General features: G+C 37.0%; 1 protein-coding gene across 1 annotated transcript in view; it reads left to right on the top strand.

The window, feature by feature from the left end:
* Positions 1-16,493, top strand: part of CNTN3 (contactin 3) — a 246,561-nt gene that overhangs the window by 143,461 nt on the left and 86,607 nt on the right. Inside the window, exons 5-7 of the mRNA XM_069473823.1 lie at positions 13,031-13,234; positions 14,315-14,417; positions 14,940-15,124. Of these exons, the coding sequence (XP_069329924.1) occupies positions 13,031-13,234; positions 14,315-14,417; positions 14,940-15,124 (492 nt within the window). The remainder of the gene's footprint in view (positions 1-13,030; positions 13,235-14,314; positions 14,418-14,939; positions 15,125-16,493) is intronic.

The following is a 16,493-nucleotide window of genomic DNA, read 5'->3' as shown; positions in this document are numbered from 1 at the left end:
TTAAGTAGGAATCTCTAATTGACCAGAAATTATTATATTCTTTTGCATTGACTGGAGTGTACTATAAAGAGGGAACAATTGACAGGAAGGGATCAAATATAAAGTACTAGCAATATGGAGGATATAATAAATAAATTTTTCAACATAACAAGTGCTTACAATCAAAGAATAGAAAGAATAAATTTCTGAAGGGCTGTGTGCACTCTCATTTTCATTGTAGCACTATTCACAATAGCAAAGATATGGAACCAGCCTAACTGATGAATCCATTTATGGATGAATGGATAAATAAAATGCGGTATATGGACACAGTGGAATACTATTAAACCTTAAAAGAGGAGGAAATTCTGTCATTTGTGATAACATGGTTGAACCTGGAGGACTTATGCTAAGTGAAATAAGCCAGGCACAGAGAGACAAATACCACATGATCTCTGTTATATATGGAGTCTAAAAAAGTCAAGCTCGTGGAAGCAGAGAGTAGAATGGTGGTTACCAGAGGCTGGAGGTTGGGGGATAAGACATGGAGGGATGTGGGTTAAAGAGCACAAAATTCCAATTGGACAGGAGGAATATATTTTTGAGATCTATTACATAGCATTGAACGGTGACCATAGTTAATAATAATTTATTGTATATGTCAAAATTACTGAGTATATTTTAAATGTTCTCACCACAAAATAATAAGCATGTGAGCTAAAGGATATGTTAATTAGATTGATTTAATCATTTGACTTTGTATACGTATATTAAAATATCAGATTGTACTCCATAAAATTTGTAATTATAATTTGTCAAATAAAGATACAAAATTTAAAGTTTTTATAAGAGTTGAACACGGAACAAATGAGCATTTTAACTGAAATCTGAATTTGAGCAGTAACCTTATATTTCTTTATGTATATTTCTCTTTAACATCAACAGGGTTTTTTGTTTTTTTTTATTAAGCTAAATTATTAAAATCGAAGAAGGGCCATTGCAATTTATTTTCCGGCTTTAGAAGATATTTCTACAGAGTCATATAGTGATAGATTTTTTTCCTGGACATATCTGCATAGCCAAGATAGACGGGAACTGGAAAGATAGTGGAGACAGAGAAGAAATGTATGTGTAAACATATATATTTATTATTTAGCATAACAATCAAGGGAACATGAGGTAGTACAAATGCTGTTTTTTGGACTCTGTTTTCAATCATTTTTCTCAAAGTCTGCAAACTACTGTCTATATTTGACTTGAACCTGAGGCTGCTGTGAAATCTCCAGCATGTCCTTTAGCAAGTAAAGAAATTGGCGTTTATAGAGCCCTATTGATTTGAAGGATGGGGATTACTTTTGATCACTTTTGATGATTGATTTCTTTGGGCATCATTTTTGTCGTCATGTTTATTTCAGATATTGAGGCATAATTGCTTATCCTTCCATAATCAAATATTTAAATAGCCACTATTTCTTAAAAGTCAGGTGGTTTTATACTGTTTTTATATTGTAACTTACAGTGGAAAGCATTGGCTTTTATTTTAACATATCATTCAAAAAAGTTAGATCAGAAAGGGTAAAGATTCCTTTTAAAATAAGTTTTTAAGTGGTGTTTACTTTGAGGAATGATTCGATGTGCTACTAATGGTATTAGTACTGTGTGCGTGCATGTATGTGTAAGAGAGAGATAAAAAAAGATAACTAATTTCTTCAGCTTCGTAAGGAATCATTCATCGTCCCTGGTAAGAAGACCCTTGTGATTTGGCTGGGTGACTTCATCTTTTGCTGATGACCTCATTTCTATTTACTGGTGAAAATGGACATTTTATTCTGCTTTTAAAAATCACCCACATCACAAGAAGAGAACAGTCAAGCCCCCATGACATTACTTAAGGAAGGAGTTTAAATTTTCATAAAAGAAAATGAGACCTAATGAGGAATGGACAGAGCTGTTGTGATGCTGCACCTTTACTTACTAGCCCTTAGTTATTTCAGCTATTTTATTGCACATTTCCCCTGTCTATCAGGTTCTTTTGAATCATTTGCATCCCCAAGAATCCCCTCTCTGGATTAGCTTCTGAGAGTTGGTGTGGGAATTATAACCGAAAAGCACCACCTTTAGATTCATTAAAGGGTGGGCTTCCTGTAGTTAGCTCGTACTAAAGAAAATTTCCATTTTGCAAGGGCAGTATAAATTTTGCATATCATTTTAATAGCAAGGCAGGTCAATCAAATTATAATTGGTTCCAATTAGCACTCCCGTGAGCTGCAAGATTCTTTACCTTCTCCTGGACTGCACTTAAAAAGAAAATGTTATTTACTGTCACTGAAGTCATAAAAATAAGTTCCCTATTCAGTATACGTGATAAGAAAGTATGAGTCTGGCAACAGAGCTTTGGCATAGATTTAAGACCTGTACACCAAAATGCACATTATATCAAGTACGTGCAAAATGTGCTATTGCAAAGCACTTTATTTTAGCCGCACAAGCAGGTCTTGGCAATGAAACTTCTAATGGTCGACAGCATTTTGGTTTTGAGCTAATCTTAAGATTGCTTTCTAACATTTTCAGGGTCTCTGAACTCTTTTGAAAAGATACATTTTGATAACAAAAATGAAGAAGCAGAGAAGAAATGCATTATATTTCCAAAGTCTGTTCTATCTTAAGTGTCAACGCTGCCATTTTGGGCTTCTTTTCCCGAGTCTCATCACTCTGTCAGCAAGTCCAGGTACAAGCTGAGGGTTGCAGGAAATCTGCAGATTGCAACTGTAGCATAAGAAAATTGTCAGGGCTTCACAAAGCATCACAATGACTTTGTTTCTCATTAGGTCTCATTTTCTGCTACAAAAATTTCAGCTCCTTTCTTTAGTGATGCCGTGCTTCTTTAGCAGCCTTGCCAAGGGAAAGACGTCAGTAAAGGCTTTGCCACTATTGCTCCTAGTCCTTCTCAGTTACCCTGGGCCATTGCTGGAAATCCTGGAGTGTCTTTGAATTTCACCCCAGCTTTGCACCTCTCTACATTTAGATCTCCTTGGAGCAAGGAGAGAAGGGTAGGGTCATTCCCAACAAAACAGCTTGAACTGAGGATGGGAGAAGGGAAATTCATTTTTTAATAATGTTCTTCCTGAGAAGAAGGAAGATTACACAATGCAAATGAAAATACAAAATAGCTTCTGGAAGTGCTCATCACCTTTTTGCATTAACAAATATGGAGGAAGGTGGTTCACTTGGGCACCTGAACGACGCTGCCACATCAATGGCAGCAGCCCTGGTACCGGGAAAGAGATGGGGACACTTGTTAGGAAAGGAGCTTCCCTGGGAGAAGCACTAAAAGTGAAGACAAAGGGTAGCAGTACCTTGTAGAGTCAGACTGTGATGGAAGGTGTTGGTATCCACTGAAAACACTACAGCTCCTAAAAGAAAATAATAGAACCAAAAATAGTGGAATAGCATTTCAGGAAAATGTGTTATCCCTTGGAAGCTTCTATTACAAAGTGGAAATGGCTTGTGTATGCTCACTCAAGGCAGCAGCTAAAACAGGAGAGAACAACAGGAGACGTGAAGTGCTGAAATCTTATGGGAACAGCATGAGCTTTGTGAACCTGCATGTGAGAGTTAGGACACCATGTTAGCCCTACAAAGAAGAGAGCAGTAAGAATAAAATAAGACAGTCAAGGGATTGCCAAACACATAACTTGGTCTGTAGATAACCCTGACCGGGACAGGGCTCACCAAACTTTTTCTTAGAAAGGTCAGACAAATATTGCAAGCTTTATGGGCCGTGTAGTCTCTGACACAGATACTGAACTCTGCTCTTGTAGCATGAAAACAGCCACAGACAGTAGTGATTGAATGGGTGTGATTGTGTTCTCAAATCCTTAGTTTACAAAGCAGGCAAGGGGCTGGCCTGGATCCCTACTCATAGTTTGCTCCCCCCGGCCTACAACCAGACCTAAGTTACAAAGGGAGAAAGAAAATATCCTCACTGATCATTGTTCTTCTTTGCTTAGGACCCTCACAAGTCAGACTTGTTAGTACTCTAAATCAGAATGGATAAGTTAGATATTTTAGTCTAGACAAGGAAATGTGCTGTCTATCATAATGTTGCCCCCAAAACAACAACTCAAAAAATAGCTTCTGAAAGACAATGTTAGATTTGCCTTTCGCTTTGTGGTACAAACTCCTTAATGCTAACCACTGGCCATTTGTTCTTTGAACCTTAAATTATCTTCCATTTACTGCATTGTTTAGACTGTTGAATATGTACCTTGTCTCAGACCTTCTGCCAAAGTGGTGTCATCTGTAAGCACCAGGGCAAAGTTCTCTTCCCAATTGTATGAGTCAGTGATAGAAATCTTGAAAGACATCAAGCAAGTTTTCACACACTTTTAAAATATGTCTTGTTTTAAAGTAGGTCAGACTTCCCAGCTGGCACCACAAAAAAGGGCCCCAAGTCACTTTTACAATTTTGCCAAACTGCAATTTTGTTTGACAGAATTTCTCCTAGAAAATGTCTATTCAAAGGATTAAATCTCCTTCATAATAGAATTTTACAATGGAATGAGAAATAAACCCTTAAATGTCAGTAGTATGTGTATTAATGTATCTCCAGGTAAACACCAGAGTGACATATATTTCATGTTAAATTGACTGATCTTATACATAAGTGACCCAAGAAGGAATATGGCTGGAGGAGAGATGTCATTCATCACATATTTTTTAGAAAGCAGAGTTTCAGTACTTTATTTTTTAAATTTATGGCTTTGATAGGTAAAACTTCTTTGCTGTCTAATAAAAAATATTTCATATTCCTAATATTCACATTGCATTGTTAATAGAAAGCCCACTGGCCAAGGCATTTTGGCATAATGTGCTTGTGATTTACACAAGAGGTTGTGAAAGGTTTTGTAAAGTCTAGCTTGTTTGAGTACATAAAATTATCATTTTTATTACAGCGCTTTTATTTATCATAGTACATAAAATGATCTTGAAAAATCTCCGAAGAATGCTGATTTGATATATATTTTACTTTGCATTGTACAATTAATGTTTATTGCAAATGCAGATTTTTATGATAAGGAAACTCTGTATTATAGCAGAGTTTTTTTGCTTTATTCAAAATATAAATCACATCATTCTCAAATATTTTCAGTCATAATTATATATATGTATGCATATATATATTCTAATGCAGTCATGCAGGCATTATATGAAAAGTTAGTGCAGATCTTCTCTTTAAGACATAAAAGTTATGTTTCATTCCATCTCAAAGAGAAAGTCTATAAACAAAGATAGGTGCTACAAATTTCTGCATACCTCTCATGACAGTGTATACTACATTAAATGCACATTTGATTCCTTCCTATAAGTCTTTCAGTTTATGAATTTTTGTAAAAAATAATCAATCACTAATTTATTTTGGAGTTGTTGTAGTTAAAAGATAATCCATCACAACCAAGTGGGCTTCATCCCAGAGATGCAGGGATGGTTCAACATATGCAAATCTATAAATGTAATTCACCACATAAATAGAAACAAAAACAAAGACCATATGATCCTCTCAATAGACACAGAAAAAACATCTGACAAAATTCAACACCCTTTTGTGATAAGAACGGAACAAAATAGGCATAGACAGGACTTACCTAAAAATAATACAAGCCATATATGACAAACCCACAGCCAACATCTTACTGAATCGGGAAAACTTGAAAGCATTCCCACTTAGAACTGGAACCGGACAAGGCTGTCCTCTATCACTGCTTCTATGTAACGTAGCGCTGGAAGTCCTAGCCAGAGCAATCAGACAAGAGAAGGAAATAAAGGGCATCCAAATGGGGGCAGAAGAGGTCAAACTATCTCTCTTTGCTGACAATATGACCTTATATCTAGAAAACCCCGAAGATTCTGCCATGAGACCACTGGAATTGATAAACAAATTCAGCAAATCTCAGGTTACAAAATCAATGTACAGAAATCAGTAGCATTCCTATACATCAACAACAGTCAAAGTGAGAATCAAATCAAAGACTCAGTACCCTTCATAATAGCAACAAAGATAATAAAATACCTAGGAATATATTTAATTAAGGAGGTAAAAGACCTCTACAGGGAAAATTATGAAACACTGAAGAAAGAAATAGCAGAGGACATAAACAGGTGGAAAACCATACCATGCTCATGGGTCAGCAGAATCAACATTGTTAAAATGTCGATACTACCCAAACTGATCTACAGATTCAATGCAATCCCTATTAAAATACCAACATCATTTTTCACAGATGTAGTTTGATATCTCTTTTGGAATACCCCACCATTATATTGATCTTATAATCATATAATATAAGATCTGATTCTTCTTTAGTAAAGGTTTTCTCTTTTTCTTCCTTTGGAAATTCTAGCTAAAGCACTTAGCACTACACTATGCCTGACACATAAACACTTGATCATTGTTAGCTATTATCATCATTTGTATTAATTGCATATTGCTGCTATAACAAATTACCACAAACTTAGTCCCTTTTAAGACAACACACGTGTATTGCTTTACAATTGTGTAGATCAGAAGTCAAACACAGGTCTCACTGGGCTCAAATCAAAGTGTCAGGTGACAGCAGTGCTGTAATCCTTCTGGAGGCTCTGGAGGAAATTCCATTTCCTTGCCTTTTGCAACTTCTAGAGGCTGCCCACATTCCTTGGCTCTTGGCCACCAAGCAAGCAGTCACATCACTCATACCTTTGCTTTCATAGTCACACCCCCTTCTCTGACTCCCCGTCTCCCTCTTGTCCTTATGAGGACCTTGGTGACTACCTTGAGCCCACCCACATTCATGGAAGTCACCTCTGCATCATCCCTTTGCCATGTGCATTACTTACCTATTGTAGCTAGAACAAGTTACTATAAACTTAGCGACTTGATAACAAACACGAATTTACTGTCTTACAGTTCTGGAGGTTCAAAGTCCAAAATCAGGTTCACTTGGCTAAAAAGCAAGATACTGGCAGGCTTGCATTCCTGATGGAGGCTTTAGTGGAGAATCTGTTTCCTTGTCTTTTCTGCTTTCCTGAGGCCATCTGCATTCCTTGACTCATAGCCTCTTCCTCCGTCTTCAGACCAACAGCATAGCGTCTTGAAATATTTTTCTCCAACGACCACCCCTGCTTCTGTCCTCACACTTCCCTTTTTCCCCGTGACCTTCCTGGCCCTCTCTTATATAACCTCCTTGGGGTTACATCAGGCCCATCTGGATAACCCAGGATAAATCTCCCCATGGCATGATCTTTAACTTAATGGTACCTACAGAGTCCCTCCTGCCATATCAAGTAGCATATTTTCAGGTTTCAGGGATTAGAATGTAGACAACTTCTAGGGGTAGTTATTCTGCCCACCACACCGTTAGGCCCAAATGCTCTCTTGAAATTACATTTAGATGTTCTAACCACTCATTAAACATTTACTTCTGGGTTCCCTGCCTGAGTCTGAAAATCTATTCTCATTACAACCTCTTCCAGCCCCAGAGAGGTTCCTTTGCCTACTTTTCCTGTTTCTTTTCTGTATTCCAACTCAAAACCCTAGAGTTAATCTTTGTTAGTCAAAGATCTTTATTTTCTTCATTTTCTGGGGATATGTTTGAGAAAAGTGGTGGAGGAAGACTATTATATTTATTCAGTTATATCTTATTTCAATAGTTAGGCCATATTATTGTCCTTTTGATTTAAAATTATTCATCCTGTAATGTTGAGATATGAAGAGAAAGGGAGCGTTTGAAAATTCTTTAAAATGGCTTTCTATACTGTAAAATATATAACATATGTATTTTCTATACAATTTTAGGAGGAACACATATGTAATTTTTCATTGACTGTTCAGGAATGTAAGCTTATTGTAATTCAAGGGATACTAGTATACCTGTCTGAGACAGATCTCTAAGTTTGCCTGATTATAATAATTCCTTAAAAGAAGAATGCGGGGATCCTAAGTCCTACAAAACAACAGCTTCTCTCCATTTGTTTTTGAATATGTATGAGGGCTTAGGGCTTCTGCTCAACAGTTTAGCCCATGGAGATAAGGGTTCCATAAATGTTAAGATTTTTTTCCTTCTTTCTTTGGTGGGAATCTTACAGTGTTTTTCTCTGGGATACTAGCTTGCCTTCGCATATCTGAAGGGCCAGTACCAAGAATCAGTCAGGAGGCTGTTTGCATATTTGAAGAGTCTCAGAGTGAGGTGAGGGGATTATTGTTATTTTTTTTTATTTCAGCTCATTATGGGGTTACAAAACTTCAGGTTATATATATTGCCCATGCCTCCCATCCCCCCCAAGTCTGAGCTTCAAGCGTGTCCATTCCCCAGACAGTGCACATCGCACTCATCATGTAGGTATGCACCCATCCCCCTCAGTCAGAGCCTCAAGCGTGTCCATTCCCCAGGCAGTGCGCATCACACTCATCAAGTAGGTACACACCCATCCCTTCCCCCCAGTCCCCACCTCTGTCCGATACCCAATTGGTGTTATTCCCAAATGTGCACTCAGGGAAACCAGTTTGCTGGTGAGTACATGTGGTGCTTATTTTTCCATTCTTGGGATACTTCACTTAATAGAATGGGTTCCAACTCTCTCCAGGAGAACCAAAGAAATGCCATATAGCCATTAATTCTAATAGCTGAGTAATATTCCATGGTATACATATACCACATTTTGCTAATCCATTCATGAATTGATGGGCATTTGGGTTGTTTCCACATCTTTGCAATTGTGAATTGTGCTGCTATAAACATTTGGGTGCAGGTGTCTTTTTTATAGAATGACTTTTGTTCTTCTGGGTAGATGCCCAATAATGGGATTGCTGGATCGAATGGTAGGTCTACTTGAATCTGTTTAAGGTATCTCCACATTGCTTTCCACAGGAGTTGCACTAGTTTACAGTCCCACCAGCAGTATGAGTGTTCCTGTCTCTCCGCATCCACGCCAACATGTACTGTTTTGGGACTTTTTGATAAAGGCCATTCTCACTGGAGTTAAGTGATATCTCATTGTGGTTTTGATTTGCATTTCCCTGATAATTAGAGATGTTGAATATTTTTTCATATGTTAGCCATTTTTATATCTTCTTTTGAAAAATTTCTATTCATGTCCTTTGCCCACTTTTTGATAGAGTTGTTCAATTTTTTTCTTACTGATCTTCCTGAGTTCTAAATAGATTCTTGTTATCAGTCCTTTATCTGATGTGTAGTATGCGAAAATTTTTTCCCATTCTGTAGGTTGTCTGTTTACTCTCATGACTGTTTCTTTGGCTGTGCAGAAGCTTTTTAATTTGATCAGGTCCCATCAATTTTAAGCAACAAAAACAAAATGGGACGTATTAATTTGCCAGACTTCAAACTATACTATAAGTCTGTGATTATAAAAACTGTTTGATATTGGCACAAGTGCAGGGACACAGACCAGTGGAACAGAACAGAAAATCCAAATATAAAACCATCCTCATATAGCCATCTAATCTTTGACAAAGCAGACAAAAACATACTCTGGGGAAAAGATTCCTTATTTAATAAATGGTGCTGGGAAAACTGGATAGCCACATGTAGAAGACTAAAACAGGACCCACAGCTTTCACCTCTCACAAAAATCAAATCACGGTGGATAACAGACTTAAACCTTAGGTCAGAAACTATTAGAATTCTAGAAGAAAACGTAGGAAAGACTCTTACAGACATTGGCCTAGGCAAAGAATTTATGAAGAAGACCCCTAAGGTGAGGGGATTATTTTGATGGAAATTAAGGAGGACAGTCATCCTTAGGAAAGGAAGTCAGTGAAAATGGGCATTTCCTCCAGATCCAAGGTAAGGGACAATTTTAAATGCACGGGAGAGTCTGTTATTCAATTTCAGCAACCCCATGTTAGTTCAGCCTCTCTGAGAAGCACACACCACGATGAGATTAAAGGATCAGATTTGTAAAAAAATTACTGGGGAAGTGTGTCTGTGAAGGATCAAGGGAGAAGGAGCAGAGATGAACAGAGGGAACCTCTGACTGCGATTAAGGTGCCATGTCTGTGAACAAAGAGAGAGGAGGAAAACTTGAATGGGAAGAATGTCAGACTGCAGCACCGTTTTGAAAATACTGGGACTGTTACGATGGGAAGTCTCTAAGCCAAAGTTGCCCATTAGAGAAATCCTTCACGAGGCAGGAGCCAGCATTAACACCCCCATCCAATTCAGTTAATGAAGAGCAGCCCAGGAAGCACAGCTCCTGCGCCCATGGGGTAGCAGGTAGAGGCCATGAGTCAGCTGTGGTCTGTGCAGTGGGTTCTCTTTAAGTGAAACGTAACTAAGCAGGACACCTCCATGTCTACCACAGTGCACACCTTGATTCATACATATTCACATCATGCTCATTTTGGGAGCAGCCTTAAAATGATTTTAATTTTAAATTTTTTCCTTTACTTCTGCTGATAGTCAATTAGTTACTCTGTCATATAGGCAAAGCCAGTATGGTATCTCTATAACAATATAATAATAGTATTTTAAGTATTAACAATATTAACTTTAAGATTAAAAGAGATATTATAGAGTCATACAAATATCATTTTGTGGTGAACATTTTTAATCAAAATTACATTTCTGATATGTATTCCAAGTGTTGCATGGAGTCATTGTTCATACATTCTCATTGCCATATAATATTTTCTTGCATGAATTTACTAGATTGTAGGTTTTCTGACTCTGAATTTTAGTTCTTTCTTTCAGCCATTCTCATTATAGTATAACTGGAATAATAAGATTAATTTCTTATTCCTAATGCCCAGCTAAGGTCTTCTATATTGGGGAGCAATGGAAATCTGGCTGGATAAAGGGAGAGAGACAACTTTTTTAATTTCATGTACAAAACACTTTGGAAAATAAAGCAAAGAGAGGTTGCAGAGATTGGAAAGACCATCAGGAAGACTTCAAAGGGCTATTACTACAACAGCTGCCAGTTTTAACAACTGCAAAACAAACTGAACCTACCTTACTAGCATTATTTTCTGCAATGGTTTATTCAGTACTATTGTAAGGGAAAAGCACCATCAGGTTTGGCATGAAGCTAACTGCAGAGTGGATGTTTGAGACACAATTTTTTCCATACAATCCGACTAACAACTTTAGATTTCATAACCTATCACATGACTAATTGGAATTTCATGAAACACTCTCTGCCGATATGATAGCATGATTTAAAGATCAGTTTGAAGTTAAAAATCAATGTTTCTGAATGCCTGTACAATTTGCAGTAGGCTTGCTAATCTTTGGAAACATGAAGCATTTGCATTTGCATTAAGAGTGGGAGTTAGTCATCATGTTTCATTTCCACCAGGAACTTAGTGTGCCCTCTCCTCTGCAGGCTTTTCCCATGTCTTGCACCTGGAGTGCTTTTATCCCTGCTCATCAGAGTATTCTCCTGTCCTTTAAGGCCTGTTCTTCTGTCATGAAAGAATGTCACCAGTCCTTCCTCTAAAACCCATACCAACTCTATTCAAGCCCCTTACACATGATCTCATTGTTATTTGCATATTGATTTACTGTTCCCTTTGCCAAATGGAAAGACCCTTCACAACTGGAATTATACCTTAAATATATTTAAATTTGTTATACAATAAATTTATTTTGATTCCATATGTTTTCCAGAAGTTCTTTTGGAAAAGCATTACAGTAGTGAATCAATGCAATAAGATTAATACAATTATAAGAGAAAATAGGACTAAGGAAAGAAGGAAGCCAATAAGCCAACCATGATAACTGTGCTTAAATATCAACTTGGCTCTGAACAACCTGGGTATCTAGAATGAAGCAGCATAATATTAGTCAGCCCTCATTATCACAAAAGAGAAGAACAATAGTTCCTTTGGAGAAAGTTGGTTTACCTTGGCCCTAAAGTTCAAGAAAACCCTCATATTGGACTTTATATAGGAAACAGTCAGTGGTATAATATTATCCTTAATTAACTCAATAAATGTTTATTGAGAACATACCAAATGCCTTTGGATGTTTCGTTTTGCTAATTTGGAAGAAAGCAAGGGCAGATGAAATAAAAATCAAAATCACTTGTTTACCAAGTAGTGGGAGGACAGATAAATAAATAGATTATTACATATGGAGTGGTAAGTGCTTTAGTAGAAATAAGCTTGGAGTTGCTCTGTATAGGAACATCAACCCAGAGAAGGAAGATTAAGGAAGACTTTTCTGAGAAGATGATTCCTGATGTTGGAACCAAGCTTTGAAAACCATTTGGAAGTTATCTAGAAGAATGGAGTTTAGTGTTGAAAAGGGAAGGAAGTGAAAGAGAGGACAGAGACAGAGGGACCTGTAGGCAGTGTGTACAAAGACCCACGTGCAAGAAATTGCCTGAGGCCTCTGAGATGCTAAAGCTTTATCCAGGGGCTTAGTAACGCTTTATGCAGGGAACTAGTAAGGCCACATGTGGCCCTCCAGGTCCCCAAGTAGGGCCCCTTGACCAAATCCAAACTTCACAGAAGATACCCCTTTATTACAAGGATTTGTTCTGTAAAATGTGGATTCAGTCAAAAGGCTACACTCAAGGACCCAGAAGGCCACAGGTTCCCCACCCCTGGCTGCTTAACCATGAAGGATCTAATGTTCAGTTTAAGCAAATTTATATTTTATTCCTGAGAAGTTAAAAAGTTGTGGAAAGTTTGATGTGAGGAATTGACATGATTAGGTTGGTAATTTTGAAAAATCACAGAACATGCAAGCTGGAGATACAAATTAAAAGCGAGCAAGGCCTGGGCCAGAGAGGCTTGTCAGGAGGTGTCTGGAGCACAGACAATGGCAGTAATAATGTTGTTCCCACAAGAATGATAATCAACAGCGTTCTCCGTCACAATAGGGTGAATGCAGTATGGTTTCACATAACTGCTTCTCTTCATGACCTGCAACAAAAACACGTAGTGCTGCTTTGAAGTAAAGGTGATTTTGTATAGTTCTAATATACTATAGGTAGAAAACTTTCTTTTAATAATGGAATTTCTTTCTCTTTTCAACCATTTTATTAGAACTATCATATGCTTGGATCTTCAATGAATATCCATCGTTTGTTGAAGAAGACAGTCGGAGATTTGTCTCTCAAGAGACAGGGCACCTCTATATATCTAAGGTGGAGCCGTCTGACGTGGGGAATTACACGTGTGTGGTGACGAGTACGGTGACAACCGCCAGAGTCCTGGGCTCGCCGACTCCTTTGGTGCTGCGTTCTGATGGTATGAAATGTTTCGAAGCGTAATTCTGAGTAGAAACGGTGTTGTTACTGAAAGCAAAAACAAATGGGGAAAAAAAATGAAAAGTATATCTCGAAGAGTTAATCACATCATTTTTTTAGAACAAAAAATATTTGTGAGTACAATGCTGAAAATTGTTCCATAAACTACAGGTCCTTGTTCCTCATCCTTACCCAGCACCAGCTTCATAATTTGCAGCGATCAGTATGAGATGAAAACGAGCAGCTGTTTGTTCAGAAATTATTAAGAATTTCAAGACAGTGACGGCAGAGCATTAAACCAGCCACGAGACCCTTCTCGGCCTGGGGCTCAGGTTGCATTCCCGTGGCGTCACCTGTCCTGACTTTTGCCAGCTGGAGGTTTTTAAAGCTCTGGATAGTTTGTTATAAGCAAAAAAGCATCACTAAAAAAAAAAAATCATTAAAGAAAAAATCTGTTTCATCAACACCTTGATGGCTGTTTAAGGGAGTCTGTGAGCTGCAGAGGAAGCAGATTTGTAAGCCTGGGTAGTTGACCCACTTACTCAAAACCACATCTGATACAGCATAATACCAGGACCACAAAGTACTAAAGCACTTTTTTCCAGTCAGTTATAATTGAATTTGACCTTTCCCATTTATTAAGTTGCTGTTTCTTGACTCCGGGGAGCCATTTAATAAGTTTGAGATTGTTATCTGTGCTATCAGAGTACCATTAAGTAAATTCACTGCCATATTTTTGTTCTTTAGGAAATTTCAGGAAGTCATAATACGTTATATATTTCCGTTTGACTAGAAATGCCCAGATTGAATATAGAATTTCAAAAGCCTCCCATTTTATGTAATGTAAAAGGCATAGTGGTTTTCTTGGAACTGCTCTGTAAGTGGTAACTTATGAATCAGCAAATCCAAAATTCTTAAATATTTATTAATGTTGCACATTTGACCTGAGCTAGCACTAGTGAGTAATTTAAATCACTAGGGGAGCTGGCTCAAAATGAGCATAAGAAAGTTTTATTTTAGAAAAATGAGGCAATTCCAAAGGAAATGCTGAAACTATTATCTTTGTATTATGGATTTACAGGTGTGATGGGTGAATATGAACCCAAAATAGAAGTTCAGTTTCCAGAAACTCTTCCAGCAGCTAAAGGTTCAACTGTGAAATTGGAATGTTTTGCCCTTGGAAAGTAAGTTTTATAACATTCAGTCCTATCTGCTGAAATATTAGGTTGCTATAAGAGATGGTGGTTTTTTGACAGACTCTTCTCCTTTCCTTATTTTCTGAAATTTACTTTCATTTTGAAACAAAGGAAAAAATAAAATGCAGTAAAAATGCATATATAAAATTTAGTTTAAAACTTTATTTAAAGACGATTGGAGAAAATGACTATGCCTGCTTAATTTAATAAGCTAAATTGGTGGGGGATTTTGTTCTTGTTTATTTGTTATAATCTAATACAGTGGCTATGTATTAGGCTTTTTTTCCAAATCATGAATCTGCTCAAGAAAAATGCACAGTTCATTTTATTAAAATATCAACCTAAAGAATTAAATCTTTTCATCAGGTTTATGTAATCAACCACTGCATGTGATTTTCTGCATTTTAAAAATCTGTACCTTTTTTTTCTACCTTAATAAAAGCTTTATTTTCTCAACTCCAAAAGGCAACACGTGACAACAGCAAACAACTTGACCAATTTTCTTATTAGTCCCATACCTCAGATTAATTGGAGAAGAAGTGACGGACTGCCATTTCCCAGCAAAATTAAATTAAGGAAGTTCAATGGTGTGCTTGAAATCCCCAACTTCCAACAGGAAGATGCAGGTTCCTACGAATGCATTGCTGAGAATTCAAGAGGAAAAAATGTTGCCAGAGGGCGTCTCACTTACTATGGTGAGCATCTACTTGGGACAGATTGGAGTTTTAGCTTTTGCTCTCTCATCTGTACAGTGTTGTTGAGGGCTGGGAGATTATAGCAGAATCCCAATGTTCGACTTGTTTGTTATACCTTTTGTTAAATGGTGATGAATGTTTATCACAGGAGAAATTAAAAAGAGATAAACTTTTACAGTGAAGTTGGAGACATAATATATGCCTTTTGCATTTAAAAATGGTTTATATGATACTGAAATATTTCTTATATTTTCCTAGTAATAGCCTGTCACACACTTAAGCACATTAGAGAGAGATCTTTTCTATCTGTCCTCTCCTCTAAAACAGGTGGTTTTATATCCTTCTTTATTACTTAGTAAGCACAAAAAAACCATCTACTGGGAAAAGTTGCAATTACTGTATTATCCAAGCCACATAAACTAAGGCTCTTGTTTATTTCTTCAGTATTATTCTCTCTCTTCCAGTAATGTATCTGTACTCTGTTTGTTGCCTTTAATTTGTAATCACATTTATTTGATGTACTGCTCGATTTGAGTAAGGAAAGAATAATAATGTTACCTTTATTTAGAGTCTATTTATAGGAAAATTAGATTGTCTTTTTTTTCTAAATTTGTTTCAAATCCCTTTGATTTAAAAAAGCTAGGTTTTTGATGAAAACATGGTTTAGAAAGAGTAAATATATGTTTTTATGAACCAGACCTGTTAAATATATGGAGATGTAAGCTCAGTGAATATGCATTTGCAGTTTAATCATTAGAAATATCGTGAAATTAAAAAACTAGTGGGAATTGACCACTTTTGCGAAAGGCAAACTGCAGTATATTCTATTTATATTAGCAACTAGAAATCAAAACATTTTGCAATGCATACTTGTATACCATGCATACATGTTGCAGGGAAGAAAACATTTGCAAAGACAAATATTAAAATTATAAAGCTTATTATGACCCCCTCCTGGAGAATTTGAAGTCTGCAGGTACATTACCTCTGACAAGATTAACACTTGTTATGCTATTCTATTATATACGTGTGTGTGTGTGTGTGTGTGTGTGTGTGTAAGATTTTTGGATCTGTCTGGAAAAAATGGAAGCATGGTTTAGCATGAGCCATTTCTGTTTTATAACTTTCCCATCTTATTACATGATGAGTTTATAATATACAGCACAGAAGTTACCCAGGTGTCAAGGTCTACAAGTCTGCAGGTTCCTGGGATGATATGCAAATAGGGTTGCGAGCTGTGGCTGTACAGCTGTGCGGCTCCCACAAAGCAAGTAACCTTTTCTCATACCCTGGCTCACTTCCTCTTTTCTGAGCAACCGCTGCCTGATCCAGGGTAAGAAGTGACCATTATAAGAAAACACAAGCTATT

The sequence above is a fragment of the Eulemur rufifrons genome, chromosome 7, assembly GCF_041146395.1.
Source record: "Eulemur rufifrons isolate Redbay chromosome 7, OSU_ERuf_1, whole genome shotgun sequence".
NCBI lineage: Eukaryota > Metazoa > Chordata > Mammalia > Primates > Lemuridae > Eulemur > Eulemur rufifrons.
This window is presented reverse-complemented; position numbering and strand designations above follow the sequence as displayed.